Source organism: Pleurodeles waltl, chromosome 9 (assembly GCF_031143425.1).
Source record: "Pleurodeles waltl isolate 20211129_DDA chromosome 9, aPleWal1.hap1.20221129, whole genome shotgun sequence".
NCBI lineage: Eukaryota > Metazoa > Chordata > Amphibia > Caudata > Salamandridae > Pleurodeles > Pleurodeles waltl.
The window spans coordinates 652,948,142-652,964,891 of NC_090448.1; the positions used below are offsets into that span (position 1 = coordinate 652,948,142).

The 16,750-nt window shown below is 44.8% G+C and overlaps 1 protein-coding gene across 1 annotated transcript in view; it reads left to right on the forward strand.

The window, feature by feature from the left end:
* Positions 1-16,750, forward strand: part of LOC138259728 (uncharacterized) — a 136,609-nt gene that overhangs the window by 24,110 nt on the left and 95,749 nt on the right. The window contains exons 7-8 of the mRNA XM_069207621.1: positions 8,069-8,098; positions 9,545-9,574. Of these exons, the coding sequence (XP_069063722.1) occupies positions 8,069-8,098; positions 9,545-9,574 (60 nt within the window). The remainder of the gene's footprint in view (positions 1-8,068; positions 8,099-9,544; positions 9,575-16,750) is intronic.

Genomic DNA, 16,750 nt, shown 5'->3' on the forward strand with positions numbered 1-16,750 from the left:
TGATGGTGCATACAAATACATCTTAGTCGCTGTAGATTCTTGTTCTAGATTCTTGTGGGTGTGGCCTCAGCGGTCGGCTGACACTTGAACTGTTATAAAAGACTTGCTGATCTTTATTGGTACATATGTGGTTGCAGCATTCCATTTAGACCAGGGCCCTGCGTTTGCCTCTAAGGCATTCAGGGACACCATGGGGACGATGGGTGTTGAACTCCATTATGCCTCACCATAACATCCCGAGGGAAATTCAGTCATGGAGAGGCTGAACCGTGATCTAAAGCAGTCCTTAATAGCTAGAGTATTAGGTTCTGGCCGCAGCTGGCTTCACCACCTGTATGGGGTCCAGAGAGCACTGAATAATCTGCCAAGACTGTCCTTGGGGGGACGCACACCCTATGAGGTTTTCTTTGGGATACCTATGTATGTCCCAGATCCTGATGGCCCTCGTTTGGTGGCAGCAGACATACCTTTTGACATAAATGAACATCTCACTGTTTTACAGGAGCTTCAGCAATTTTGTGATGATAAATCATCCGCCAGTGCTGCCGCCTTAGGAATAAGGAATTTACCAACAACTTCCACTGGCTGGATTCCTAAAGTCAGGGATCTGGTTTGTGAGAAGATAGATGTGAAGAAGGAATTCGGTCCAACTTACTGAGCATCGGTCCCAGTCCTGGGAGTACAAGGCACCAGAACTGTCACCCTACCACCACTGCCTGGTTCCAAAGGAAATAGATTAATTTCCATTGATGACATCAAACTACACCATGTGGCCGATCCTGCACAGTAGACCCAGAGGTCCCTTGGGTATTTTTTCTGTACCCTCTCACTACACAACAGGATATACCTCTTCAAAGAAGAAATAACAACACTACTTCGGACTGCACAACAATGTCCAATGATGCTACAAATACCTCCTTGACCGTGGGGAGGGCGGAAAATGAGCTCTTGCTGATTCCAATTACCACTTCAACGACAGCACCTGTCCAAGATTTGGCTGTTTTCTACACCAACACTACACAGACTGACGACACTGTCTACTATAAGCCTCTGTGCAAATTGGATCCATCCACTGGTGATTCACCTGCTCCTGCGTTTGCAGACACTGCTTCTGGTTATTTCATTGACATTGATGACTTTTCTTCAGACTCATCCACTGCTGTGATTGAAAATGTTTCAAAGACATATAAGCTGTACCTATGGATTATGAATAACTATTTAATTCATCCATGGAACTATTTATGGTTCTGCTTAACACTTTTTGCATTGTTTCTATGAATTGGTTTCATACCTGTTTTCTTCTTGCTCATAAATGGTCATTACCTTCCTGAACGCTCCTCTGTTGCATCTGTGGATGAGGACTTAACTCCATATCATTCCTCACACAAGGTCCAAAGACACTTGTCCATTGTGAACATTTCATCTGTACCAAATCCCGATGGGACTGTGTGGGACAATGTTCCATTTGATATATACGGGCCTACTGAGGTCATTCAAATTCCATATGTATTCAGAATTTCTATGACAGATGTAATTCCACCTGGTGTTGTATCTGATGATTGGGATGTCCAGACAGTTGATTCTATGTTAACTGAATGATGGACTATTCAGTGTTTGAAAGTGATGATGTATATAGACATACACTGAACTATGGGGAAATGTTCTGTTACAATAACTGGGGACATTACTACCTGCACCGTGCCACTAAACACAGACCAGTACTTAACTACACGCAGTGGGAACACTTGTTCAACACCACCTGTGGGGAGCCCAAAACATTATACAGATAAATTTACTTATTTTTCTACACAAAACATCCAGAGCCATATTATTTCAAATTATCTCCTTCAAAAATTAGGAAAATTTTGCTAACTGATACAAAGCTGATTTATTCAGATTCCTTTGTTTCACTTCTTGCAGTTGAAGGTTACGAATACTAGAGGAACACTGTTGATTTAAAGAGTGTATGGGGAACACAAGATTGGCAAATACAGGGTAGGGAAGCTATATTTAAGCTTTATTTAGAGCATGCCTAATTCCTGTGCAAATGATCTTTTTAAATGACACCATTCAACAGACATCCTGTCTAGGGTTAGCAAAAATAAACAAATGAACACGCCCAGTATCCTCACACTGGCAAAGGTTAATGATAGGCAATTCTTCCTGAATGTCACAGAGGAAGAGCTAGTTGCAAAGGTTCAGGCTGGTACCTATAACTCTTCACTTTCCAGTTCCAGCAGGTGGTTGGGCAATAGACACAAATGGATGTCAGGCATGTTTTTTTAATTCCTCAGGGGGTTTCAAGATTAGCCGTCTAGACCCTCGCTTTGCCTCGGGTCAGCACAAGAGTATAGTTACAACATACAATGTGGGTAAACTGTGCCAACAATGGGTACAGTCTAACACGTTAGCCACAGTTAAAGAACACCTTAACACTCTTTCTGAGGATATAGACTTGCAGGACTTTTTGCTAGGTCCTAGAAAGCCATGCTCTAAAAGATTCATCCATGCTATGCATAATGAGATCTGGTAGCTTTCTCAGATAGAAGCTGCTGCGCGTTTAAGGCAGATAGACAAGGAAAACATAGAAAAGGCTTTAGATGTTGTGGATAATGGCATGAACACTCTGTCCAATGGGATTTATTCACTAACAAACATAGGCCCATATTTATACTCGGTTTGCACTGAATTAGCGTCATTTTTTTTTACGCTAAATCAGCGCAAACCTAATTCCATATTTATACTTTAGCTCTATGATGTGAATGAGCAAGGCAGGTGTTGCAGTCCAGAAAAGGACGATATGGCCCTTGTGCCATATTTATCCCCTGTGCTAAAATCCAGCATGGGGGGATGGGGCCCTTAAATAATGGTGCTAAGCTTTCTTAGCGCCCTTATTTAATGCCTGGGTCTGGGCAGGCATAAGGGGACCTGTAGGCATATTTCCATGGTCAGAGACCATGGAAATTGCCCAAAGGTGCCCTTCCCTAGTCCCAGGGACACCCCACCCACACCAGAAGGACACCTAAGGATGAGTGACCCCTCCCAGGTAAGTCCGGGTGAGTATTTTTTTCCCAAACACCGCTTGGGTGCCTTGACTTAGGGCCCCCTGCATGATGCTGGCCCCAGTGGGCATGGCCACTAGGGTAGTGGGCATGGCTCCTGTCTTTCCTAAGACAGAAGTCATGTCCATGGGGGTTGTGTGCCAGAAAATAGTGCTACACTGCTTAGATGCAATTTTTTTTCCTCTAAACAGTGTAGCACCATAATTTGGAGCAGAAGCCCTGGTTCCCACTACGCCTCCCCAGCCCTGTTAGTGTCCTTTCCAAGGACACTAACAAGGCATTAGCGCCAGCTAGCGCCATTCCATACATATGGCGCCCAGCTGGCATCTTGGAATGGTGCTAGCCGGTGCTATACTTTTTGACGCAAACCTGCGCTAACGCAGGTTTGCGTCAAAAAGTATAAATCTGCCCCATAGTGTTGTCTGCGATTGATATCACTAAGACAGACCTGTCCCTTTTATATCATGGACAAAGTCAGCTGCGTTCCATCATGCAGTTAGGTTGGACGTTACAGACTTTGAAAAATGGCCGAATTCCATGGAAGTACATTAATGGTAGTGAATTATTCACCGCCTTTAATTTATCCAGGGAACAACAGATAATAGCTAAAAGGGAAGCGAGTTTCACCATGCTTCACATAGAGAAGTTAGAAAAGTTGCCTTTCACAGTTGCAGAGAGTCCTTCAACAGTATGGCTCTTACATGGTATCATTAATCTGCCCATTTCCACTTTTCATTTTTCGAAATGTTTGAAATATCTTGCTGTGGGCAGGTACGAGCGACTAAGCGATAGCTATGTTAAAGAAGAGTGGGAGTGGTCCTTTGAATACAAATGTCTGAACGGCAAAACAGAGGTCTTTCTTAGCGGATGCGAATGCGAGACTACTGTTAGTCATTCAGTGATCTGCAAGCAGGTGTCCCTTCACAGCCTCTGCAATGCGGGGGTCACAAACTTGGCCTGTTTTCTAAAGGGTACTCCCGGCCCTTTGATTCGACCAGCATTGCATGTACTTTTGAATGGAAGTTATATGGTGCTGAGAGACTAAAGCTGTTGCGGTATGCGACCAGGAATTGCCTACGCAATTTCAATCTCTAAGGTCATTACATGTTGTGGACAAGTTTTATTTCTTCCCACACGAGAGATAAAAGTATCAGAAATGTGCCCTCACATTTATACTGTTAATGTAAAACTATGACAAGCTGAGCAGATTAAAGGCGCTACTGTTTAAAAAAAAAATCGTTTTGACATCAGCTAGAGAGACGTAGGCTCTCCAGATTGCGAGATCACCAGCCGAGATACAATCCCTATTAAATACCAACTTCCCCAAGCACTATGGAGAGCTGGTATCCATTAGGAGCCGGCTCCAATGTTACGGCCGACATCCCCGCCGGCCCAGCGGGGATGTTGTAATTCGGCTGGCAGGATTGCGGCCGCATGGGCAGCCGCTCGGCGGACCAACCTTGGCGGGCGGCAGGTTGTAATGAGGGCCAAAGTGTTTTTCACAAGACTAAAAAGGCTAGAGAAGATCTGGGCTCCAGTTGGACAACACGAGAGCTACCAACGCTGTGCCATGCTGCTGGCCCAGCTGAAATAATAGAAGCAGGTAACTCTTACCATTCACACTTTCTTTATTTTTTACTCTGAAATACCCTTCACAACTAATAATGAAATTGGAAGGTGTCTGGCAGGAAATATTCTAGATGGTCAGAAAGGTGCCTCTTTATGTAAACTAAAAAGAGCAGGGGCCTCTGGGATATTAGAAATATATTAGGCCTTTATTGAGGGGTGAGGACAGAAGTGTTGCCTGAGGCTATACCATCTGAAATTTCTGTTTGTGAGAGGGCAGCAACTGACCAAGTGCTTTGTCTCTCACCTTCGAACATGCAGGTGCCAGTCTATTGAGAGTCTCAGGTATGACCTGACCAATGAGTGCCTAACTGGTGCTTGACCACCTTTGGGGGCCTTCCGGGGCTTGAAAGGGGGGTGGGTAGTGAACCTGTGCTCAAACATTTCAACTTCATTTGGCCTAGCAGGAGTAGGTGTAGTTTCTCCTCAAGTTGCAAGCCTTGAATACTTTTCCATTTCATTACTTGTTCATGGGGTGTATTTGTTCAGCAGTGAGCTTAATCCTTGTCTTTAAAAAAGGAGAAGATGCAAGGCTACCGCTCATGTCAACAATTCAATTTGTTGTCTATTTGGCATCCCTTCACTCATTCAATGCTATTTCTAACTGGTGCATCATATTGCAATGTAAATTACTGAACTTTGTCATATTATCCCCTCTTTTGGCATACACACTCAGCATCCTGCTGCCATTAGGTGCTTTGTAGCCTCCCATAGGTTTTAGTCCTTATTTCAATTATAATGAGTTTGTCTGTCTCACCCATACTCCCACCCATCACACCGGTTGGCACTACATCTCATAACATGATATCTACACCTCGGTTGTCCTCATGCAAGATAAGAAAACACTTGCCACATAGGCTCAAACAAAACGAAACATCCTTCCAGTCACACCCTGCGTATTGTAGCTTGCTATCCATGTGGGTAAGCACTTAGGTGCCGGACATAGCCTTAAGTGCTTATCCACATGGGTTTACCTTTCCAATATTTGGGTAGTCGCTAATCTGGCTATATTATTTACCATGTTATTTAAAACTCAATATTTGATCATTTTCCTGCTGATGGAATCAGGGAAATATGTTTGAACATGTGGTTTTTTTGGAGTATTTTGCTTCTGTCCTTGTGCCTTTGCAAGTACCGTGATGTGTGGGAATCCAGTATCAAGCTGTCAGTGTCATTACGAATAAACGTTCAGCCCTATTTAGCACTTGCTTCTGCCTTATTTTGTTCTGCTGATCTTCTGCTTCAGAGGCGTACAAGCATTCAGCACCACTCATAGTGATTTCACTTGATTACCTGTTTCTGCTCTCTTTTTTATGTCCACCTTGTGGCCTTCCCAGGCACTGGTATTGAACCCTTCATTTTTCCATTCTTGGAGACTCGCAGGCACAAGGCCATGTACTTGCTTACATGTCGTATTCCATCTCAAATTTTTAAGCGCTGCAGTCTCCGTCTCAACATGCATATTTCTATTTTGTTCTGCGGCTTTCAGACGTATGTTGTATTACAAACGGCTCACCCCTCTCCTTCTTTAACTATTGCGCCCCTAGGATAGTAATTTCATGTGTGTCCATCGTCCATGCAAAGAAGAAACCTTGAGGTATCTGGAATCCACACGATGTGGCCGTTACAACAGGGTTCTATAACCACTACACTTAATTTATAATGCAACTCATTGATTAAGCACAACTTACGCTTACACTGAACGCCTTCCTTTCTGCATTTCTTTTCACTCAACAAGTTCTGGAGTTCCAAAGAGCTAGATCTTCTTTCCTGTTCTGTTTGATTATAGGAAACAAGAGGATCTGTAAATGTTTTTGAACAGCCCAGGCATCCTCTCTCTTGGATGTTCTGCTGCCTGGATCTGGGTAGAAGCAGGAAGTACCTATAGCTCATTGCTCAGGCATTACTCAGAGACCACCTTGCTGATAGAACTCTTCCAGAAATCACCCTTGCTTTCTTCCATGAGCCATTTACTTGATTTAGGGGTGTGGAAATTGATAATTTTTTTATCAAATTTTACAGGATTTCGAAAAAACTAAGTGAGATTACACAAATTTATACGAAAGGGTTAAAATATGTTTTCGAACCATTTATATAAACTAGGGCATATACATCGCATAAAAAGGTCATGCACGATACAGCTAGGAGAGCGGTTTGTGCAGGAAATGTCTGTCAGTATAAGTGTAAAATTGGAAACCATGAGACCGAATTGAAGAATCAAGACGGGCACACAAAGTATAGATAAGTAAGGGTGAAGTGCAAACAAGCAATTATGTGTTGACCCATACCACACTCCATCAGTCTATCAGTGGCTGACAGGGCCATATCCCCATACTGTACCTCCATATGATGTGTTGTTTTTCATGGTAAACACTTCCATGGTGAAGTACAAATAAAGGGCCATATTTATACTTTTTGATGCAAAACTGCGCTAACGCAGTTTTGCGTCAAAAAAATTAGCGCCGGCTAACGCCATTCTGAAGCGTCATGCGGGCGCTGTATTTATTCAATGACGTTAGCCGGCGCTAGCCGCCGGCGCTGCCTGGTGTGCGTGAAAAAAAACGACGTACACCAGGCAGCGCCGGCGTAGGGGGATATGGAGCTTGGGCGACAAAAAATGGGGCAAGTCAGGCTGAGGCAAAATTATCGCCTCAACCCGATTTGCGCTATTTTTTTCGACTCCCAACCCCCATTGAAATGACTCCTGTCTTAGCAAAGACAGGAGTCATGCCCCCTTGCCCAATGGCCATGCCCAGGGGACTTATGTCCCCTGGGCATGGTCATTGGGCATAGTGGCATGTAGGGGGGCACAAATCAGGCCCCCCTATGCCAAAAAAAAAAAAAGAAAAAAAAACTTACCTTAATGTCCCTGGGATGGGTCCCTCCAGCCTTGGGTGTCCTCCTGGGGTGGGCAAGGGTGGCAGGGGGTGTCCCTGGGGGCTTGGGAAGGCACCTCTGGGCTCCTTCCGAGCCCACAGGTCCCTTAACGCCTGCCCTGACCAGGCGCTAAAAAACGGCGCAAAAGCGGCCGGACGTCATTTTTTTTGACCCGCCCACTCCCGGGCGTGAATTTTGCCCGGGAGTGTAAATACGGCGCACATGCCTCGGAGTCAATTTTTTAGACGGGAACGCCTACCTTGCATATCATTAACGCAAAGTAGGTGTCCACGCTAAAAAATGACGCAAATTCCATGGACTTTGGCGCTAGACGCGTCTAACGGCAAAGTATAAATATGGAGTTAGTTTTGCGTCGGAATTGCGTAAAAAAAAAACGACGCAATTCCGGCGCAAACAGAGTATAAATATGCTCCAAAGTCTCTATAGTTTCACGCTACGCATTTGTCTCCATTCAAAATAACTGTGCTATTTTCTTTCCTTAGTGGGGACACATCTGCTGACTCTTCAGTTGTGTAAGTTTTCATCGATTGTATATGCACTTGTTAACTGTTGCCTCTAATGCAACTTGATTTAAATCTGTTCAACGTCACTTTAAGAAACGGGTACACGTCAGCCATTAACAGGTTAACAGCCCTGCATTTTGGAGTCTCACACTGTAAATTCATATAGAATAGATGCCCTTGAAGACGTTTCACATGGTCTAGTTTACTGCTATAATTTAATACATATTCCGCCTACGTTCATTTCCAAAGTTTAGTTAGCTATTGATGAACGTGGCATAAATTCCTGGGTGTATATTTCCACGATGTGGTACTACTGTTCCATGAGATGTTGTAGATTATTATACTGTACATTACTATTCCTTGGTGTACATTCTCATGGTATGATGGACAATGGCATTGAGTAGAATCTCAGTCTTGCATTCATGTCCTACATGTTTACCTTTCTGTGCTGTACATTCCTGTTGTATAAAAGCCACGGAAGTACAGCCCCACTGTGGAGTGTAATGGCGTATAGTCCGGTGGCGATGCATTTGTTGTAGATGCCTGTGAATTCTATAGTTTAAGCTTTATAATTAAGCTTTCAAGTGTGCAAGGTGTGTGTTCCCTTTTTGCACATCACAATGGTGTAGGATTTCCTGGTGTAGATTTCTATAATGTGTATACCAGCGGTTTAGGTCCACACTGTGTAGATTGCAATGTCGTGCATTCAGTTGGTGTAGAGTTTGATTGCATTCATTCTTATGAATGATGGCTCTCGTTCCCATATTGAGGTCTAAAATCCTATAGTATATGTCTCCATGGTGTCAACTTTGATGGAATACAGTTTTATGGCGTAGTCCTTGACAAAATATATTTCCATGGGCAGATTGTAATGGCGAAAATCCCCACAATGTTGTAGATTGTCGTGTTATAAATTATTATCCTAAGCAATATTGCATCGATTTTCTTGTTGTAACTGCACGACCTGCATTTCACAGTTTAGTGACATTTTAGTAGTTCCATAATGCAACAGGTATAATCAAGAGTTCATTTGGATATGTGGATATGTATGTATGAAGTGTCAACAAATTCATCATGTGACGAAGATTTGTTGAGGAATGTCCCATGGTGAACCTGCCCATGATATGGATTATATACTAGCATGTTTTAGTGTAGTTTTTCCTGGTATGTACACTGCCTGATCTTGTAGTACATTTCCATGGGGAATATTCCCATAATGTGCTATGTAAGTTCCCTCGCTGTGATGTAGATTGCATGACAGCTTTGTTCCCTTCTGTTTGCATTACCAACATGTTTATTTCTAGGGTTTGGTGTGTATTTCCTTAGAGATATTTGTCTTGATGCAGTTTACATTTATTCACATGTTCTAAAGCCTTGTACTGTGTATTCCATTATTGTACATTTTTATGATGTGCATTACTGAGCATTAATAAGATGTATGCTTTCCTTTCCTAGTAGCGAATCTCCTGCAGACTATCCATCTCCGTAAGTTCAGTCAGTTTTACATGTACAAGTTGGCATCAGCCTCTTAAGTATTTTGATTTCAGTCACATAGATTTCAGTGGAAGAGAGAAGTCGAACTGTCTTGTTACACCCGCCCTTGCTAAAGGTTGCCTTGCTAGTAGTATTTTGCCACATAGGTGTTGGCAAACTTGTCCTGTCACTGCCTTATATGACACAGTACAGGAGTAATCTGTCGTGCTACATTTTTGTCTTGTATATGGATTTGTATGTTGGTGCATGGCATGGCAAGCCTTGTCCTGCCAGTGCCATGCTTTGTATTGTGTCACATATATATGGCATGGTTTCTTGTTTTGTCTCTGACTTATCTCGTGTGCATTGTATGTGAAACCTTTCCTTGTCACTGGTTTGCTGCTCTGTGCGTGTTGTATGTTGTGTGACATGAGAAAGTGTGTCCTCTCACTGCCTTAGGCTGTCAGGGTACATTTTCTAGGTAACCTTGCCCTATCACTAAGATTATATAGAGTGTGGGACGCATTTTATGTGGACCCTTGTCCTGTCACTGGCCTTGCCTCTCTGTAGTTATATGTTATGGGTAAATGAGCTATGTCACAGCCTTACCAAGAGTGGATAGATGGTATGAAGAACCTTGGCTTGTCACTGCCTTCCCCTAACTGGGGATGCTTTGTATGTGGATACTTGTACGCCACTGCCTTCTTCTCTGTGTAGTTATATGATGTGTAGCACGAGGGAGCTTTTCCTTCCAGCACCTCACACAGTGTGGAAATACATGGCAGAATTACAGTTTTCAAGCCAACCGGATTAATGATAATGTATGCACGTGTTTTCAACAATTCTACTAGTTGCAATCCTATGAGTGTTTGTAAAGTGCTGAACTCATAAAAGCGGTAATGAGGGTCTGCTGACTTCCAGTACAATTTGTGACATGCATTAGATCGGACGAACTTCTTGAAGGATTGCAACCGGAAATGGGTAATTACTGACTAAACTGAAAGTATGAAGGCCGAACGTTGTCTATGAGGGTCACTTAGAACCCAGAGACCGCCAGCAAGCCCTCACCCCCAAACCACCAGCCATACTTAGACCGACAAACTTATTGGTTGGAAGAAGTTTTTATTACAAGATATTTATGATATTTATACATATAACTTCACCATAAATCACTTCAAATAAACTTTTTCATATTTACAAAAAAACATAAATCACATCCATAAGATATCTCCAGTAACCATAAATCATTAACTTATGACAAGATCCCTTCCTGACCTGAACCACCATTGGACCACACAAGTGAGCCGTGCCTCACCTGTATCCCTAGGAGGGGCGGTTGCCCTTACTACACCGTTCCTTGTCCACACGCTCAGGGTTCCGCCCCCCCTCCAAACACCAATTTGCCTAGGGGTGTAACGGGGCAGCCAAGAGCGGGAGCCCCCTGGCCCCCCCAGCGATCTGGGCTCCCTACCCCTTAATCTGGTGTGTACATCCGCAGGTTGGCTCAGGACTTCAGGATCCTATCTCTGGTGTTAACCCGGGGCCCCAGCCTTGGGGACCCCTCTGTTGCTACTGGTTACTTTAATACCTCACTTTCTGCCACGAGGGCGACCAGGGCCCCAAAGGTCCTTTGCCCTCCGCACCTGCAAACAGACTGAGACCTAATTGGGGAGGTGCTCTGCCACAAAACCCGGATGCCACCAGTAGGTCCCTGCCCCAACTCTGCGAAATGTAAACCGACACAATCTGATTGTTTTTGCAATGTGACAATTTTGAAATCATAAAAACAAATGCCGTAAGTCGACAACCCATCCTGTCCTAAATCATGAAAAAGGCAAACCCAAGGATCCTCCTACGTCCCGAACACCGTTGGACCACACAGGTGAACAATACATCACCTGTATCCATTGGGAGGGGGCGGTTCCCACCACCTCACTGTCCCTTGTTCATGAGCTCAGGGTTCCGCCCCAACCCCAACACCGAGCTGCAGTGGGGGTGCAAGTGGGTTGGCCAGGAGCGGGAGCCCCGTGCCCACCCCAGCGATCTGGGCACCCTAACCCCCAAGCTGGTGTGTACATCCTCCGGTTGAATCAGGACAGCATGATCTTACCTTCTGTGATCTCCATGGTACCCTGCCTTGGGTACCCCTCTGTTACTTAGGGTGCATTTATTAACTCATCTCACGCCACTCGGGCGACCCGTGGCCCAGAGGTCCTCCGCCCTCACCACCCTTGATAAAGACTGTGGCCACATCGGAGAAATGCACCCTCTACTCAGCATCTGTCTGTACCTTCAACAGACTGTGTAGGGTATTCCCTGCATGCCCTGAACTGGGGTATTACCACGGTATACTTGCCTTACCCATATCCAGGTCCCACCTCAAACCAGCAATGAAGTCCGGGAACAGAAGTCCCACGCACCCCTTCACCCTCTGGACCAGTCGCTGTAGCTGAGTGACCCCCAGTCGCCTGCCGGACAAAGGAGTGACTGAGCATCCATAACACGTCCTGCTATTGAAACAGAAGAAACAAGCATGATTATGTTGTACCGAAGTGAAGCATAAGCAAAGCAAAATTGCCTTTTGTTATGGCAGCACTGGCTGATTATACCGTCAACTAGCAGACAGGGGACCACCGGCTGCTCCGAAGTGCCTTGTTTGCAGCCACCCATAGAAATGAAAGTGCCCCCAACACAGGAAAACCACAGCCCAAACATTGTACTTCCTTTAGGACAAATGAGGTGCCCGCTGTGGACTCGGCAGAAAGTTGCTGATGCAACAGAGGTTATGGCTGGCTCAGGCCTCCTAGGGAGTAGGGGACCGGGGATTCAACTGACAGGGCGAGAGAGCCGGCCCGGCAATCAAGGAGAGAGAGGGAGCCATCATGTGCTTGTCTCTACGAGGGTTTGATATGCCCCCACGCCAGGCTTGCATTGGAGGGGAGGAGCCATGTGGCCCCGAGATGGGAGTGACATGTGTACACTGTGCATTGGCACCTGAGATGTGAGGCCAGCACTACTAGCGCACTCTGATGCACTTCAGCTAACCCAGCAATGATGAAGCACCACCACTGAACGGAAAGAAGAGATATGTACTTGAAATACATACTTAACACCATAAGGGCAAGCAAATGCAAAGGTATCACGTTAAAATGAATATGCGGGGTCACCATTCCTGTTCCCACAAAATCACTGCGACGACTAGGCGCCTGGTGTGTAGCTTGCCATGGATGGGTAGTAATTTTTTTTTTTTATAAAGTTGAACATCCCCAGCCACTGGGCAGTGTAAAGCGCTTCGGTTCCTTATCGTGGTTAGCAATCGATATTTTAAATACCATTACAATACAATATATGACCTTCCAGGCCCAATACTATGCTACGCAGAGATCATGCTGTTTCTTTGCAGATTATACACACTGCACAATAATTACCTTCTACTGCTTGACACTCTCCCACTCCACTCACATAAGAAAAAACTGCTAAAGGCCATTTTCATTTTCCTGGTCAATAAACATGACCGCATGTCATGACTGCGTTCTCAATTCTCGCCTCTCTATGAAATGAGCCTGAAGCATTTATTCAGTGCGGTATGCTGAAAGGAACAAGAGGACATTGTTTCATTTTACCGACAAGAAGAGCTCAACCCGGTGTCTCCTTCTGTAGCGCCTCATACCACTTTGTAGGCGCCTATGTGATTTACGGACTCACAATAAAATTGATGAATCACAGATTCCCTTCATTAGGACAAGATCACAGGGGAGTCTGGACAGTTGACTCTTACTCCTGCATTAGGGGTATGATTTTTGTATATTTCCGGCACTAGATGTATATTCCCTTTCCATTCCCACACTAGAACATGGTTTTACTCTTGCCCTTTTTAGTACTTTTACTTGTGATTCTGGGGTGGAAAGCGCCCAACAAAACTTCTTTGGGTGGTATTTTCATGTTTAAATTGCCACCTTCACACCGAAACACACACAGACGCACCGGCTAACCATCTGACTCTCCATAGCTCAGTGCGTAAGAAAGTTACCCATTTTTGATTGAACTAAGCACCAGCCAGAGGCTGTCAGACAGAATTTCAAAACCGATTTTTTTTTTTTTTTTTTTTTAATATAGCGCTCCCACATTCAATGTAGCAATGAGATAAAGTTTGGGTGAAACCCCTAATAATTCATGAAGCGTACCTCCTATAGGTGTCAATATAGATTTTGCCAGATTGTTCCAAGAAGCATAATGAAGTGACCAATAAATATTTCTCTACATTCATAATGGCGCAATTAACTCAACTACATGTACTCACCAGAGTGATGTTTACATTTCACAGTATAGGTAATGGTAGTAGATACACGGTGTCACACCACCACAGGGACAACTCAGGAGCACCCCGGCAGGACTAGAGCACCTAGGATCACTAGAGAGCATTAGTGGAGCCATAACTGCTCCAGAGCAAGTCAGCATCAGCATCATTAACGAATCCCATCAAGATCAGAAACCCAAGACACCCTATCATCACTAGTTAACTTCAACTATGCAAGAGCACCCCATCAGCATTAAAGCACCCCAGCAACACCACAGCAGCAGAGTACCCTTCCAGAGAACTATAGCATCACAGGAGCATAGCAGCAGCACCAAACTACCACAGCACGAACATTGCAGAACACTCTAGCATCACTAAATGACTTCAGCTACTGAAGAGTACATCAGCATCAGAGCACCTAAGCAACACAACGTCATCTAAATAGCACCAGGGTGCCTCACTAGAGAACTTAGAGAACTACAGCATTACAAGAGCAGCACCAGCACATTAACAGCAGCACATTATCCCTTCATATATGTACAGCAACGCAAGGGCTCAATAGCAGCATCAGAGGACCACAGCATCAGTAAACCTGCACAGCATTGTCCGATAACTTCGAGGCAACTTGAGCACTTTTTTAAAGTAATAACACCCCGCAACACCAGAGCGCCTTAAATAGCCAGAGAATTACAGCATCACAAGAGTACTCGGCAGGACCAGAGTAAAACAGCACGACCAGAACACGACGAGAGCAGGGCACTCTAACATCATTACATAACTTAGACCACTGAAGGGCACATCAGCATCAGAGCACCTAAAGAACACTAGAGCACTTGCATAGCACGAGTACCACCCCCACCCCCCCTACCAGCAAACTACAGCTTCACAAGAGCACAGCAGCAGCACAAGAGTACCAAAGTACGACCAGGGCAGAGCACCTAAGCATCACTAGATAACATCAATAAGTGAAGGGCAAATCAGCATCAAAACACTTCGGCAGCACTAGAGAGCCGGAACCTTAACAGCAGCACAGTATCCTTCCAGAGTAGTACAGCGACACAGTGGGCTCAACAGCAGCATCGAAGGACTACAGCATCACCAAAACACCACAGCATTGTCAGATATATTCAATGCTACCAGAGCACTTTACGAGCATCAAAGAATCTCCGCAACACCTGACCACCCAAACAGCGTCGTAAATCCCATTCAGTGTATATCAAGGGCAGCTACGTGGCAGTTAAAATAGACTTTGTTGTGTGACAGAAACATTATTTTGGCTAGTGAGGATCATTCTTTCCTGAAGTGAGGATAGAGAATGCGAAACAGAGATTGCCGATTGGCATTAGCCTGTAAAGCCATACACGTACTCAAAAACCCTTCATCACGTGGATAGCCTAAGAAACGCTGTCGTTTTTTGGATTTTTCCATTTGTCCACTCCTTGGCTCCATGCCCAGTATGCGGTGCTTAATTCGTAAAATAACAATATAAGTGGAGGAGGCCATCATTTTTCCCACCACCAACAGCTTTGCCAAACTTTTCAATTGCTTAATAACAAGGCTGCCCTGTTTTGATTAGTATCATGTCTCTTTATTCCATTACTTTACACTTCCTGGCTCTTTATCTTACTATTACGTTTCTTTTTCTTTAACCTCTTCCCCTTTGTCGCTGTAGTATCAGTGTCCACCACAAGCAACTCCCTGCCCAAATTAAGCGCTGTCACTTTGCACCCCCAGGTATTCTTTCTTCACAAATCCTTTTGTGCCACAAGTGTTTAGGGCCGTATTTATACTCCGTTTGCGCCGAATTTGCGTCGTTTTTTTCGACGCAAATTCGACGCTAAACTAATGCCAACTAACGCCATATTTATACTATGGCGTTAGAGGCGTATAGCGCCAAAGTTCCCGGAATGTGCGTCATTTTTTAGCGTGAACCCCTTCCTTGCGTTAATGATATGCAAGGGAGGCGTTCCCGTCTAAAAAATGACTCCCAGGCCTTTACGTGGTATTTATACTCCCGGGCAAAAGAGACGCCCGGGAGTGGGCGTGGCTAAAAACGGCGCATTTGCGCCGCTTTTTAACGCCTGGGTCAGGCATGGCGTTAAGGGACAAGTGGGCTCAAAATGAGCCCAGAGTGCCCTCCCCTGCCCCCAGGGACCCCCCCTGCCACCCTTGCCCACCCCAGGAGGACACCCAAGGCTGGAGGGACCCACCCCAGGTACATTCAGGTAAGTTCAGGTAAGTATTTTTTTTTTTTTTTTTAATAATTTTTTTTGGCATAGGGGGGCCTGATTTGTGCCCCCCTACATGCCACTATGCCCAATGACCATGCCCAGGGGACAGAAGTCCCCTGGGCATGGCCATTGGGCAAGGGGGCATGACTCCTATCTTTACAATGATAGGAGTCATGTTGATGGGGGATGGGCGTCGTTAAAAAATGGCGCAAGTCGGGTTAAGACGATTTTTTTGCCTCAACCTGACTTGCCCCATTTTAAGACGCCCTAACGTCATTTTTGCCCAACGCCGGCGCTGCCTGGTCTACGTGGTTTTTTTCCACGCACACCAGGCAGCGCCGGTCTGCTTGCGCCGGCTAACGCCATTCCATAAATACGGCGCCCGCATGGCGCTTCAGAATGGCGTTAGACGGCGCAAAATTTTTTTACGCTAAACTGCGTTAGCGCAGTTTAGCGTCAAAAAGTATAAATATGGGCCTTAATTTGTAGCCCAGATTTTGGGTATGTTTATATAACAAGGATGGCTAAGGGGGAATTTCCTTAGGAATTTAAGTTAGCGCATCTGATTTATAAGGTAATTTGCCTTTGTGGTCACATTCCCACCTGGGAATTTCACCAATTTTTATTTTACCACCTTTTATCTTTTTATCTGGTAAAAGT